Source organism: Salmo salar, chromosome 04 (assembly GCF_965601325.2).
Source record: "Salmo salar chromosome 04, fSalSal1, whole genome shotgun sequence".
Lineage (NCBI taxonomy): Eukaryota > Metazoa > Chordata > Actinopteri > Salmoniformes > Salmonidae > Salmo > Salmo salar.
The window spans coordinates 45,497,652-45,512,869 of NC_138294.1; the positions used below are offsets into that span (position 1 = coordinate 45,497,652).

The 15,218-nt window shown below is 45.2% G+C and overlaps 1 protein-coding gene across 2 annotated transcripts; it reads right to left on the reverse strand.

Annotated features, from left to right (window-relative positions):
* Window positions 1–2,277: 2,277 nt before the first annotated feature.
* On the reverse strand, window positions 2,278–15,213 carry LOC106603037 (bromodomain-containing protein 8). 2 transcript variants are annotated; one of them, XM_014196160.3, is made up of 19 exons: window positions 14,993–15,213; window positions 14,241–14,337; window positions 13,941–14,010; window positions 12,539–12,588; window positions 12,208–12,330; window positions 11,997–12,077; window positions 11,841–11,905; window positions 11,298–11,440; window positions 10,878–11,069; window positions 10,630–10,717; window positions 10,257–10,403; window positions 9,866–9,999; window positions 9,053–9,521; window positions 8,870–8,907; window positions 7,845–8,074; window positions 7,663–7,755; window positions 7,492–7,560; window positions 7,106–7,388; window positions 2,278–2,849 (listed from the first exon to the last, which is right to left on the reverse strand). In XM_014196160.3, the coding sequence occupies exons 1-19, from the start codon at window positions 15,009–15,011 to the stop codon at window positions 2,790–2,792; spliced, it is 2,451 nt and encodes an 816-aa protein (XP_014051635.1). In that variant the 5' UTR covers window positions 15,012–15,213; the 3' UTR covers window positions 2,278–2,789. The 2 variants fall into 2 exon arrangements, with proteins under 2 accessions (XP_014051635.1, XP_082830558.1); XM_082974432.1 differs by lacking the exon at window positions 10,257–10,403.
* Between the last annotated feature and the right edge of the window lie 5 nt (window positions 15,214–15,218).

Here is a 15,218-nt window from a genome sequence, read left to right on the forward strand (position 1 = left end):
CTAGGGACAGTGGGTTAACTGCCTTGGTCAGGGGCAGAACGACATTTTTACCTTGTCAGCTCGGGGATTCGATCTAGCAACCTTTCGGTTACTGGCCCAACGCTCTAACCACTCGGCTACCTGCTGCCCTCTAATATATATTAGTGTACATGTCAAAAGTTTGGACACCTACTCATTCTATGTTTTTTTTTTTACTACTATAAAAATAAATGCAGTTGACAGTGAGAGGACATTACTTTTTTTGAGTTAGTACCAGTCAAAAGTATGGACACACCTACTCGTTCCAGGGTTTTTCTTTATTTTTACTATTTTCTACATTGTAGAATAATAGTGAAGACATCAAAACGATGAAATAACACATATGGAATCATGTAGTACCAAAAAAGTATTAAACAATTCAAAATATATTTATAATCGAGATTCTTCAAAGTAGCCACCTTTTGCCTTAATGACAGCTTTGCACACTCTTGGCAGTACGAACATTGCTTCCTTGCAGCATGCCTAAAGCACGTTCACGCACATAAGCAGGGACTCTGGGCATCTTTCTTTAGGTGTTTTTCAGAGTCAGTAGAAAGGCCTCTTTAGTGTCCTAAGTTTTCATAACTGTGACCTTAATTGCCTACCGTCTGTAAGTTGTTCGTGTCTTAACGACCTTTCCACAGGTGCATGTTATTAATTGTTTATGGTTCATTGAACAAGCATGGGAAACTGTGTTTAAACCCTTTACAATGAAGGTCTGTGAAGTTATTTGGATTTTTACGAATTATCTTTGAAAAGACAAGATTCTGAAAAAGGGTTTTTGCTGAGTATATACACACACACACACAGTCCATTTGGAAAGTATTCAGACCCCTTGCCTTTTTACAAATGTTATGTTACAGACTTATTCTAAAATGTATTAAAACTACCCACAATACCCCATAAAGACAAAGCGAAAACAGGTTTTTAGAAATTTTGGAAAATTTATTAAAAATAAAAAACAAATACCTTATTTACATAAGTATTCAGACCCTTTCCTATGAGACTCAAAATTAGGCTCAAGTGCATCCTGTTTCCATTGATCATCCTTAAGATGTTTCTACAACTTGGAGTCCACCTGTGGTAAATTCAATTGATTGGACTATATAAGATCCCACAGTTGACAGTGTATGTCAGAGCAAAAACCAAGCCATGAGGTCGAAGGAATTGTCCGTAGAGCTCCGAGAGAGGATTGTGTCAAGGCACAGATATGGGTAAGAATACCAACACATGTCTGCAGCATTGAAGGTCCCCAACAACACAGTGGCCTCCATCATTCTTAAATGGAAGAAGTTTGGAACCACCAGCCTCTTCCTAGAGCTGGCTGCCCGGCCAAACTGAGCAATCAGGGGAAGAAGGGCCTTTGTCAGGGAGGTGACCAAGAACCCAATGGTCACTCTGACAGAGCTCTAGAGTTCCTCTGTGGAGATAGGAGAACCTTCCAGAAGGACAACCATCTATGCAGCACTTCACCAATCAGGCCTTTATGATAAGAATGGCCAGACGGAAGCCACTCCTCAGTAAAAGGCACATTACAGCCTGCTTGGAGTTTGCCAAAAGGTACCTAAAGGACTCTCAGACCATGAGAAACAAGATTCTCTGGTCTGATGAAACCAATATTTAACTCTTTGGCCTGAATGCCAAGCTTCACGTCTGGAGGAAACCTGGCACCATCCCTACGGTGAAGCATGGTGATGGCAGCATCATGCTGTGGGGATGTTTTTCAGCGGCAGGGACTGGGAGACTAGTCAGGATCGAGGGAAAGATGAACGGAGCAAAGTACAGAGAGATTCTTGATGAAAACCTGCTCCAGAGCTCTCAGGACCTCAGACTGAGGTGAAGGTTCACCTTCCAACAGGATAACGACCCTAAGCACACAGCCAAGATAATGCTCGAGTGGCATTAGGACAAGTCTCTGAATGTCCTTGAGTGGCCCAGCCAGAGCCCAGACTTAAAACTCGGTCGAACAGCAACTCTGGGGTCTGAAAACTTTCCGAATGCACTGTATATACTGGTGTTACACCCGAGCTTATGGTGGGATTCAGTTAAATCACACGCTGTCGACAATGTGCCAATTTAAAAGGTCATTTTCGATTGAGCCGACATGCAGCATTTACGATAAATGCCGTCTCCACAAACTTGGGAACATTGCCTTTAAATAGCGCATTGTCGACAATGCTCAAAATGGATTGCCTTAGAGTCACAGCCTTAGTCCTTTTTGTTGGATTTCTTTAAAACAAAAACAAAATCACACACTACCTGGTTTGCTAAGTTGGGGGACCACAATCTTGCAACAAATATTTATTATTTTGAAACATTCATTGCCTTTAAAAAGGCACCATATGTACACAAAGGGACATGCCTGTACAATACTATACAAAGGACTTAAACTCATGAAACACATACACAATGCAAGGCATTTCAGTTTTGTGTTGACAGACACGTACAGTACGACCCTAGTCATCTCATCCAGCCAACGGTTCCTCACTCAGTTTTTCTACGTCACAATGCCTTGCTCAGTTTAAGAGGGGACTCGATTCAGGAGTTGGAGTATGTTTCTCTCAGTTGCGTTTGCTCTAAACTGCAATTCTGGAATTGCATTGCTCTCTCAGCCAGACATACCATGTCCAGTTGAAGTGAGAGGACATGAAACGACATTGACCCAGACTGTGGTGTCCTTCGTTACCTTAATCAACTGGGACATGACCATGGATAGAGGATACCAATCAGTTGTACTCCATCCAGAGTGATCTGCAGGTGCTCCCTGCGACTCATTTCTTCATCTTCAGGTCAGCTTCTATGGCACAACGGCGCCCCCTGGTGCCCCCATCCTGTAGAAGCACAGAGAGGGGATGGGTTAACTCTGGTCCAAAGCCATCACCCTAGACAACACCGGACAGACTGGCCCTCATATTTAGTGTTTGTTTGAACATGATAGGAAACATGGTTCAACATTTAGATTCAATGCAACTTGCAAACGCATGTGTCAATTAGCTTGTGTGCATGAAAGTTGGCGAGCCGATTTGTGTTTCTTTGCCTGCATGTGTTTGTAGGAGCGTATGTGTGTGAGAGAGAGAAAGAGGGAGAGAAAGAGGAAATTTAAGAAAGAGAATACTATAGAGCAGGGGTATTCAATTTGCCTGTCTACCCATCCACATCGCTCCGGCCAAACGCCACTCCCACTAACGTTTCTTCTCCATGATGAGTCTGGATTTGCTTCTCGAATGCGAACACATTCTGACCGCTCTGATTGGTAACAGAAACCGATGGGCTGGGCCAGAGCCGGCCTACACGAATCACGTCATTTTTGACGTCAGCACAAACAACTTCCAGGATAGCAGGTTCAGCATGGAGCGATCGATAGAGCAACGAAATCAAATTCAGGATGAGTCGTCAGGCAAGTATTCAATCTGACTTGGGGCCAGAATGCAAATACCCCAGCTGTAGTCTTGCAGCTCATAACCTGCAGACTGGGTACTTACAAAGAGAGAGAGAAGGAAGGCAGGAGAGGCCATGGGGACACTGTCCTGTGAGAGGACAGAGGATAGTCAGAGAGAGGGAACAAAGACACACAGAACAAGGAAAGAAGAAAAGTAGTGGAGTACACACAGTGACGACACGCTGACGACACACTCCAAAAGAAAAGAGAACTGCACTAAAAAAGAAAAAAAAGATAAGACCCCTCCAAAAAGATTGCGAAATGAGGTACATCATATACAGAAAAACATGGAGGGTATAAAATAAGTGAACGTCATTACTCATGGACACTATAAATACTGTATAGAATATGAACCTGTGGGAACGCATACTGAAGCAGGACCCATCTTCTCACAGGAGTGGTCCAACAACTGACCCAAGTCCTTTACTTAAATGCAGGTGGGTAACCAATTCCTCACTTGGATTGTGAAGATATCATTGGAGCCTTTTTTGTGATTAACTAAATATAAGCGTTCCATCTTAAAACGTGTGCTCCAATATGCAACAACTTGTACCATGTGACTTTTGGCCAAATATGAAATTCTGTAGCATTGCTAATACTTTAGTTTCAAATACTATAATACTCTTAGCAAAAATATTTATCTTTCATTTACAATCTGTAGAAACTACGAGAATAGAAAGGTTCAGAGCTTTTGTGAAACATCCCAGTGGAAAAATATGTGGCAGCTAGAAATCAAAACGGGATGAGATAGAGATAGATGGGAGGGGTTGAGGGTAGCTGAAGGATGGGCCTAAAAACAAACAAAAAGATAACTGACGGAATTGTAAAATATACTGTCGCAATGAACTGGAAGTAGAAGCCTAAGTATTGCTATACATTAGTTTACTCCAAATATATATAACACATATGGAGTCATCAACCAAAAAAGTGTTTAACAAATCACAATATATGTTATATTTGCGATTCTTCAAAGTAGCCAACCTTTGCCTTGATGACAACTTTGTACACTCTTGGTATTCTCTCAACCAACCAGCTTCATGAGGTAGTCACCTGGAATGCATTTCAATTAACAGGTGTGCCTTGTTAAAAGTTAATTTAGGGAATTTCTTTCCTTCTTAATGCGTTTGAACCAATCAGTTGTGTTGTGACAAGGTAGGGTTGGCATACAGAAGATTTACCAAATAGGGCTAAGACCAAGTCCATATTACAGCAAGAATAGCTCAAATAAACAAAGAGAAACGACAGTCCATCATTTCTTTAAGACATGAAGGCCAGTCAATGTGGAAAATTTCAATAACTTTTAAAGTTTCTTCAAGTGCAGTTGTAAAAACCATCAAGTGCTATGATGAAACTGGCTCTCATGAAGACAGCCACAGGAAAGGAAGACCCAGAGGTACCTCTGCTGCAGAGGATAAGTTCATTTTAGTTACCAACCTCAGATTGTAGCCAAAATAAATGCATCACAGAGTTCAAGTAACAGACACATCTCAACATCAACTGTTCAGAGGAGGCTGAGTAAACCAGGCCTTCATGGTTGAATTGTTTCAAAGAAACAACTACTAAAGGACACCAATAAAAAGAAGAGACTTGCTTGAGCCAAGAAACACAAGCAATGGACATTAGACCGGTGGAAATCTGTCCATTGGTCTGATGTGTCAAAATTTGAGATCTTTGGTTCCAACCGCTGTCTTTGTGAGATGCAGAGTGATGATCTCTGCATGTGTGCTTCCTACCGTGAAGCATGAAGGAGGAGGTGTGATGCTGTGGGGGTGCTTTGCTGGTGACACTGTTTGTGATTTATTTAGAATTCAAGGCACAGTTAACGAGCATGGCTACCCCAGCATTCTGCAGCGATACGCCATCCCATCTGGTTTGCGCTTAGTGGGACTATCATTTGTTTTTCAACAGGACAATGACCCAAAACACACCTCCAGGCTGTGAAAGGGCTATTTGACCAAGGACAGTGGAGTGCTGCATCAGATGACCTGGCCTCCACAATCACCCAACCTCAACCCAATTGAGATGGTTTGGGATGAGTTGGACCGCAGAGTGAAGGAAAAGCAGCCAACAAGAGCTCAGCATGTGGGAACTCCTTCAAGACTGTTGGAAAAGCATTCCAGGTGAAGCTGGTGGAGAGAATGCCAAGAGTGTGCAAAGCTGTCATCAAGGCAAAGGGTGGCTACTTTGAAGAATCTCGAATATAATTCTATTTTAATTTGTTTAACACTTTTTCAGTTACTACATGATTCCATATGTCTTATTTCATAGTTTTGATGTCTTCACTATTATTCTTTATTAAAAATAAAGAAAAACCTTTGAATGAGTCGGTGTGTCCAAACTTTTGACTGGTACTGTATTTAAAAAAAAAAAAACATAAGGGGGATTGGAAATGATGCAGACAATTACACTGATAGAAGCCACAATCTATGTGCAATATTAAAGCTAACCCACCCCTAAAAAATATATTTTAAAAATACTATAATCCAAATTGGATCTGCCCCACTAAATCCAAAATAACTAATTCTAAACCCCCCCCCCCCCCCCCCCCCCCCCTAAACCTTGACCCTCTCTCCTGCTTTGAGACTATCTACCAGCCAGAGACACTGGAGAGGAACACAAGGTTGGAGCGCTGCCATGGCTATGTCTTTACACACATTGATGCAATGAAGTGGGGTACACACAGTAGACATGCACACATGAAAAACACACACACACCCACACAAACGACGCAGATACAAACACAGATCAATGAAGCTAACACACACACACAAGTGTAGACACAGAGGCAGTGAAAAGATGAAGGATGAAGGATGAGAAAGAAAATATCAGTGTGTGTGTGTATCAGATTGACAGTTGAGAGAGTTGAGAGAAATATAACCAGATTACATATGCATAGCCTTAACTAAACTTTCACCAGTATCCCTGACATTGACTGGTACTGGGCCTGATCCTGTATACAGTGTAGTTTCTGGTGTGTATTTATTTGATATGACTTAGTATTACTGCATGTTGAGGGAGAGCTTGCAAAGCAAGCATTTCACTGCCCTGTTAACACCTGCTGTATCCTGTGCACGTGACAAATCAACTTTGATTTGATTTCAACTGCGTGGACTCGCAGGGATCTTTGTCTCGAGTTGTCCCTATATCTGCACAGGTATGGGTGCAGTACATGCGTTTGGCTATTTTGCGTTCTTGTCTGTCATGCAAACAGTAGTAGCACTATTATTTGATGGAGTCAGGTTCTTATCTACTATCATGAGTTGATCACCATCTAAGCCCATGAAGCCCACCAACAGTATGGTCTCCATCGATGGCAACTCAGAATGGACACCAGAGAAGGATGTCAGTGGGGAAATGGATAAAATGAACACTGAAGCACATGATCATGCATTAGGAAAACACCATGACTGACATACATGTGCCCTCCTATAAAATCTAGGACTGTGTTTAGCTGCCTTCCAAAAGGTAAGAGACTTGTGTCCTCTCCTTTCCTCTGCAGTTAAACAGATCACTAATCTGTCACTTCTTGCATCCCCAAATCCTCACTTTCCTTTCCTCTCCTAGACTCTCCATTCCCAATACTCTCTCCTCTCCTCCCATTCCTATCTAAAGACCCTCTATCCCGTGCGGTTCCACTGAGAGGAGCACCTTCTCCGAGGGGTCCTGTTTGCGGGTGCTCTCCCGGCCCCTCAGGCTCTTGGCGCTGACGCCCGACTCCGAGGTCTGCATGATGAGCTGTGTGGCCAGGAACTGCTGGATCTGTTCCAGGACGTCCCTCTGCATCTCCAGGGCCATGTGGAACACGTCGTGGTCACAGCTGTTGTACATCACCGCGTTCTGAAACATCAGCATGATGTCCCGCTGGAACTCTGCCGTGGTGCGGATCAGACCGGTCTCAATGTTCTTCTTAATGGTGGACAGGTCCATGGGCCTGGGGCGGAGGAGAACGGAGGGGGTCAGAGTGTCCAACAGATCCACTAAGTGGGGCGACCAAGCCAGCAGAGAAAGCGCCTGTCCCCTGTGTCAGTGCTTACCTGTGCACAATACTGTGATAGCCCGGGGCAATGTCATCAGTCACAGGCTGGAGGAACACATTAGCATACCTGCACCAGGAAAAGAGCAAGGGCATCACTTTCAAAAGCTAAAATGAGAGGCAGGGTGCATGGTGCTGCTGTAGACCTGGGTTCCATGGGCGAGCTTGTTACCTGTGATTGGCGGCTGCTCGCCATACCAGCATGATGGCTTTCCTCCAGATCTTCTGAGCCTGCATGGCCTCCTGGTCCTCACTGCACATTGAACTGCATAGGCCAAGAAAAGGAACAAGGCATTTTGACATGATAGAGACATTCTTTGTGTGTGTGTGTGTATGTGTGTGTGTGTGACTCACAACTGGGAGGAGGCAGGGCTGCTGGGGATAGAGTCTGCGGTGGTGTGGAGCTGCAGAGAGGAGGAGGCTGTGTGCAGACTGTAACCGTCCTCACTCTCACTGGCTGGGGGCTCCAGCTCGGTCTCCCCCTCTGCCTCCGACAGGTAGGCCTCCTCATCCCCCCCATCCAGGCCCTCTTTAGTCTCTGAGGCACTCCTCTCCTCTCCGTCGCTCACCCCCTCCTCTTCCTCCTTCACACGCAACACGGGTACAGAGAGATGGGGAGAGAGTGAGTTAGATACCTACAGTAGAAAAGAGGGGAATCCTTTGTCCTCCTAATATTGACCAAATTCCACTCATCGGAGTATCTCACACAGGCTTTGAAAAAGGGCCTGCGAGTGGTACGAGTTCATACTTCCTCTTCCAATTGTAATGTGTGGGAGGTCAAATTAACGAAAAATATTTACCAAATCAATTCATTTGAACATTTGGATTACTTCTTCTCTTGTCATTACCATTCACCTGATGATTCACCATTTACTCCTGATGTACTGACCTGTTGCACCCTCTACAACCAGTGTAATTATTATTTAACCCTGTTGGTCATCTATGAACGTTTGAACATCTTGGAGAACAATCGGGCCTTAATGGCCATGTTCTGTTATAATCTCCACCCGGCACAGCCAGAAGAGGACTGGCCACTCCTCAGAGCCTGGTTCCTCTCTGGGTTTCTTCCTAGGTTCCTGCCTTTCTAGGGAGTTTTTCCTAGCCACCGTGCTTCTACACCTGCATTGCTTGCTGTTTGGGGTTTTAGGCTGGGTTTCTGTACAAGCACTTAGTGATATCAGCTGATGTAAAAAAAAAAAGGGCTTTATAAATGAATGTGATTGATAATAAGACAGGACTTTTTTTTGTTAACTTATGATGGGGTTCCCTGGGTCACCTGGGCGGGGGTCCCTTGGCAAGAAAAGGGTGAAGAGCCCCGTTCTAACAAAAGGATAACAGGTCTCAGCACAAGTCTGTTCTCTCTTCAGTGGGACGTGTACCTTGGAGTGTCCTCTTGTCATGGGGCCACCCTCAGAGTCTGAGGGACAAAGTGAAAAGAGAGAGAGAGAAACGGACATTCATGCTAAGAACATAACAGGTTGATTTTGGCATCTTGTATGGCTGTCAGTTTGATGTGCCAGGGCTATGAGTGTGTGTGTGTGTGTGTGTGTGTGTGTGTATACCTGCGTGTGGTGTGTCAGCTCCTTGCTGCGTCCACTCTTCACTCTCACACTTGATGGTGGCATGGGGAGAGACAGGGCTTCCCTCCCCATCGGCCCCGCCCATGACCCCATGCTGCAGACGAGCGCCAATAGGCTGGCTGTGCTCCAGCATCATAGACGAGCAGGAGGGAGGAAGGCCACTGATGCCCAGGGGGTGTGTGTACCCTGAGGTACAGTTGTCCTGGCTGTCACATGCAGAGGCCCCACCCCGTATCTCCAGGCTCTCCCTCTTCACCTCCAGACTGCCGTGGAGGGAAGAGGAGTAGGAGGAGGCTTGTGGGGCCCGTGTGGGGGCGGCAGGGTTAGACTCAGGGGGCTTGAAGGGCCCGGGCTCCCAGGGGGGGCCAGACAGGGCGTGGCCTGTCTCCTCACACAGGGACAGAGCGGCCTCCACTGCAGCCGCATCCAGAGCCTCTGCATTCTCATCACCCTATAGAGTGAGAGGTTAGAGCCTGTCACTTCATTTTTACATATTTTGTCATTTAGCAGAACACTTTTATCCAGAGTGACTTCCAGGAGCAATTAGGGTTAAGTGCTTTGCTCAAGGGAACATAAACAGATTTTTCACCAAGTCTGCTCTGGGATTCGAACCAGCTACCTTTCGGTTACTGGCCCAATGCACTGAAAACGCTAGGCTACCTGCACCACTTCAAAACACCTCAGAAAGACCTATTATGCAGTTATTATTAGAGAGAAGGCTGATATAACTATGGCTTTACAGGCAGAACAGGTATCCATCAATGTTTTTAGGTGCGTGAGGCGGAGGACGAGCACCTTATCCTCAATGATGGCGATGATGTCCCCCACTGTCTCCAGGTCCAATTCATCTCCCATGTAGGGCACCGTCACTTGGCCCTCTTCTGTCCCCTCCCCTGGGCCAGGCTGGGAGGCCTCCACCTCATCCCTGCCTATAAAAAGACACACACATATATATATAGGTAGCATTAACAGCCTTATAATGATTCATATTCAATCTCTGCATAAAGACAACAGATGGAGGACATGATCATGGTGACAGGCTTCACGTTCATGTCGGAGGAGATGAGATGGAATGAGATGCCGTGTACAGTTGAAAAGACACAGAAAAGATGCTGGGGAGGAAGTGACGAGAGAAGAAGGAAGAGGATCTGTATAAAAGCAGAGGGAGGGAGGGAACGGGAGAGACCTGTGTGTAGTGAGGCGGGGGATTCCATAGTGGGGGGTGCAGCAGCAGTGAGAAGAGCACTGGAGGAGTCTGTGCTGCCGGACAAGGAGCCCAGCGGAGCTGAGAACTGAGGCCCAGCCTCCAGCAGACGAGAGAGTGTAGGGGCACCTAGCGCACATGGACACACACAGACACACACACACACGCACAGCGCACAGAGCCTTGATCTATAATCACAAATGCCACGCTAAGCAATACAAAAAAAAAATACTATTTGACTACCTAAGTTTAGCAAACGCATACATGGACAGGTACACATCTGCAAACATTCTAGAAGCAAGCTTTCTGCTGGGTGTTTATGCAAAAGAACAAGTGTGTGTGTGTGTGTGTGTACCTGTTGCTAGACAGCCAGGGAGAATGGAGCCTGTGAGCTGTAGGTCATGTGCTATTGTCATATTACCAGGCAGGTCACCATCTCCAACCTATAAGGCAAACACAACACCTCTGTAACTGCAACAGGAATCATCTGACGACGAGTCTGAGATGTTGAAACGGCTATGGGTCGTTACATGTGGATGTTTTTAAATAGTATGGAAGTGAACAATCCCTATGGCATAATATAATGTTTCCTCTAGGACATACCAGTCTGGGGCTTGTGGATATGAAACTGCCTTTCTTCAGTAGCTCAGAGAGGAGAGGGGATGGTGGTGGCGTGGCTTTCTGGCCCAAGAGCTTCTTTTGTGGGGAGTCATCCAGAAGAGTGCCCAGGCCTGACTCTGCACCAACCATCCCACAGGCCTCAGTCAGGGGCATGAACCCTGCTGCTTCTGGGGCCTACGGAGAGGAGGGGGGAAATGAAGTTGGGAAAAGGGAAAAGGAGGGATATAACATGCAAGGGAGTAGGGCAGGCAGACCGAAGAAAGGGCATTTCGTGTAGCATGTGGCAGCACATCAAATTGACAATGACAAATTGACAAAAACAGAATGTTTTTACTGAACTCCAATCATCTCTCTACCTGCCCCTGCCCCTGCCCCGTTCCCCTGTCGCTGACAGGGACTCACAGTCACTGAGGTGCTGGGGTCCTCGGGTGTGCTCTGGGGTGTGTCCCCTTGGCAGAACTCGAGGCTTGGCGAGCCGCACCCCGGGGGAGAGCGCACGGTCACACTGGGCACTCGTTTAGGGGTGTTCTTCACCGCCTGTCTGGCTGGAAGGGGGGTGGGGCGTCGGGGTGAGACTGTTCTTAGTTTGACCAATCACACTACAGTTGATCCACTAATTACTTTGACCAGCGTTTGTGGCTGTGTACACATCTATCTCAGCCTTAGATATACTTTCTGATAGAGCTCCTCATCCAAACCCCTTGGCATGATTTTTATTTCAACATCCCCTGTGGGTTTATTGAATCATTCAAGAAACATAAAAACGCATCTGAATCAACCTGTATACTGCCTGGTATATTGAGTTCTACAAGGTCTGGAATAAGACTGATACAAAGGGGTGACCAAGGAGCAATAGCAGGAAATACTGTTATATTTACCGAGCAGATAAAGAAACACTACAGGCAAAAGCAGCTTGTGGTGTGCATGAGGTGGGTCATCTTTTACCTAGATAAGCTGTATCTATGGCCTTTCTTTTCACGTCTGCCTCCTCCTCTCCCTGTTTCTTCTTCCTGACAGGCACAGAAAGTCGTCGTTGTTTTCAGAAAAACACAAATAGACACAGGTAATTAGATACAGAAATGGTAACAGAAAGTCTCATACTGCACAATCTCTCCCCATAGCTCCTCTAGTTTGGGGTCCAGGTGTCCGGCTTGGATCAGCTCTGCCTCTTTCTTCAGCTTCCTGTGAATGCAGCAGACCAACAGTTGACATCAGCGTCGGGTCAATAAAGTAGCAGCAAAGATCTACTGAAGGCCGTGAGTCTCTTGAATAGAGAGTCCCACCTCTATCAGATTGCACAAAGCCTGTGTACCTGTGCTTCTCCTGTGTGTCTTTGATCAGTCTCTTCAGTTCATCAATCCTCTCTGCCGTGAGCCTGCGGACGATCACATCCTCCACCGTCTCCACCACCTCACCTTTCTCACCGCGCTTCCGTCTGGCGAGAGATACCCGTGTCATGAACATAACCCAGACAAGATCATGTCATCCATAAACCATTGCCTGCCTCCTTCAGACTAACACGCTAGCCACACTGTCCATGTTCTCCAACACCCTCTGGTCAAAGGAAATGCAACAGCAGAACCATCACAGATCCAGCCACACACAGGAAAAGACATCAACATAAGAGTTACTGCTGTGCTCACTTTGGGGTCTCTGTCGTCTCCAGGAGTTCTGAGTACTGGGAGGCACAGTGCTAGATGAAAAAGAGAGAGATAGGGAGAGAGAAGAATAAGTCAGTTATTTCCTTGAATTCAACAGGCTGCATATACACTGAGTGTACAAAACATTAAGAACACCTTCCTAATATTGAGTTGTGCCACCCCCTTTTGCCCTCAGAACAGTCTCAATTTGTCGGGGCATGGACTACACAAGGTGTCGAAAGCGTTCCACAGGGATGCTGGCCCATATTGACTCCAATGCTTCCCACAGTTGTGTCAAGTTGGCTAGATGTCCTTCAGGTGGTGGACCATTCTTGATGCACACGGGAAACTGTTGAGAGTGAAGCACCCAGCAGCGTTGCAGTTCTTGACACAAACTGGTGCGCCTGGCATCTACTACCATACCCTGTTCAAAGGCACTTAAATATTTTGTCTTGCTCATTCACCCTCTGAATAGCACAAATACACAATCCATGTCTCAATTGTCTCAAGGCTTAAAAATCCTTCTTTAACCTGTCTCCTCCCATTCATCTACACTGATTGAAGTGGATTTAACAAGTGACATCAATAAGGGATCATAGTTTTCACCTGGATTCACCTGGTCAGTCTATGTCATGGAAAGAGCAGGTGTTCATAATGTTCGGCACACTCAGTTTATTGACAGCCCAGGACAGTGGAAGAGGACAGTGATGGAAAATGAACAGGGCTAGGGAAAGTACAGTTAATGCAAAGTACCAGTGCTTCTCCTAGGATTTTTTTCAGCGGCAGTGGCAAAGTTAGTGTGGGGGGGGCGTGGCTGTGGGCGTGACCATCAGCACCGTTTTAGAGGCCCTCCTCTTGGCAGCAGAGACAAAATGTTGCTGTTTTAAAGCTAATTTCCTGCAATTCTACATATTTTTCCATGGCTTATGCCGTGTTCTTATGCTATCTGAGTGACTCAAACATTATAACTAAATCAATAGGGGTCCCATGCCATGGCATTTTTTTCATTTTAGATTCTCCTCGACTGTCTCGTTTTTATTTTGAAGATTGTTAGTTCTCAAAGATGATCTTGTTTCGAAACATGTTGGTCAATTACATTTTCTACATACTTTATACCTGGTTTTAGTTGTTTAACTTTACACTGAAAACATGTAATCATCCCAAAAATTATCTAAAATGTAATAAAAAAAAAATAGAAAAAAGAATAATGAATACAGCAGTGTGCTGTTGTTAAATGCATATAGGGGAAACGCTGAAGGATGCATGCCACCTATCTCACTCAATCAACCCTTTCGGCAAGAGTCCATAAGGTTACTGCATTGTGGGCACCAAGGCTAATATATTTTAGATGCCATCATCAGGTTCTTGTTTGTTCATGGTGTTCATCTATTGAAGCATATCCTACCTTTTGTGAGAACCAGTCTGGGGGTCGTCCTGGCTCTGCAAATGGTTTGATGGCTCGACTGACAGACACCCTGTGGGTATGGATATCCTATAATTGCATCATCACAATTCCTATTCGACTGACCAGTTCTATTCGAAAATCTTTCCTCCCATAATCAATTGCCTGACAATTAGCCTATTGCTTGTTCCCATTAATGGAAGTCTTACTCAGTGTAAGTTGGTGGCTGGCTAAGATTCGACTGGTCTGTCCAAAACAATTATTACAGTAACATGATGTAGGTCGACAAGCGTGCTGCATTACCAGTTCTGGTCCCCACTCTTCATGACAGAGGTGGCCAAGCACAGCTTCTCCCTCACCGACCATGGCTCCGTTGGCCCCATGGCAAGCAACTTGTGTTCTGCAGATAAGGAGTGGATAGGGGGGGACGCCCACTTATTAGTCAGGACAGGTAATATATATATTTTTTTACACATTTATGGTAATCACATTATATTTTACAGGTCAGGATGTCCCAAGATCCTGCAAAACAAATCCCATTGTGTTAACTAACAATTATGAAAAAAGATCTCAGATAAATAACTAAGAAGGTTAGGCCACACTGAATACCAAGACTCTACCCCATGTACGGACGGGTGAAAATAAATGTTACGCTAGCTAGAGCTAGCTACCACCTTGGGAGCAGTGTTACGAAATGCCCTACGAATATTTCAAAAGTCATGATGCACCCATATCAACACCTTTCTAAGCGGACATATGAAACTATTAACTTCCGCAAAAAATACGCACAAGCACATACTAGCAATGTTTTGCTGGTGACTTACTATAGCTAAATAGCGAGCTTCTGCTAACTGGTCAGCTAACGAAGAGAAGAGTGAGCCATTCATTCAAAGCTCGTACTAGCAGGGGCTAGAAAGATTTGACCGATCTGCAATGGCGTCTAACTTTAGATCAATTACATGACTATCGTGTGCAAACGGTTCATGAACACTTGGATGCCATGCATTAAAAAAGCATATACAGTATCTAATTTGACAGCAGGCTCATTTACTCACTTCCAACCCCGCTCGCCATCTTCTGGTCACACAATTACTCCACCCACCCAATATGACTCAGTACAGTATAAGCCAAATTAGATCATTCAGATGAAAAAGAGAATACGGGAAATGTTAATTTTGCGTAGACTCACTGTGGCTGCCGCTGTGTAGGAGTAATAAGTACATTAACTGAACAATTTACAGCACCATAGTGATGTGTTTGATAACTCTTCGTTTATAAACT

Bases quoted from the DNA above. Each gene is read 5' to 3' on its own strand.
- LOC106603037 (XM_014196160.3), bottom strand. The intron at 11,441-11,840 runs GTAAAAGATGAC...CCCCCCTTCCAG, and splicing joins CATAGATACAGCTTATCTAG to CCAGACAGGCGGTGAAGAAC. The intron at 8,908-9,052 runs GTATACACACAC...TTTGTCCCTCAG, and splicing joins AGCTGACACACCACACGCAG to ACTCTGAGGGTGGCCCCATG.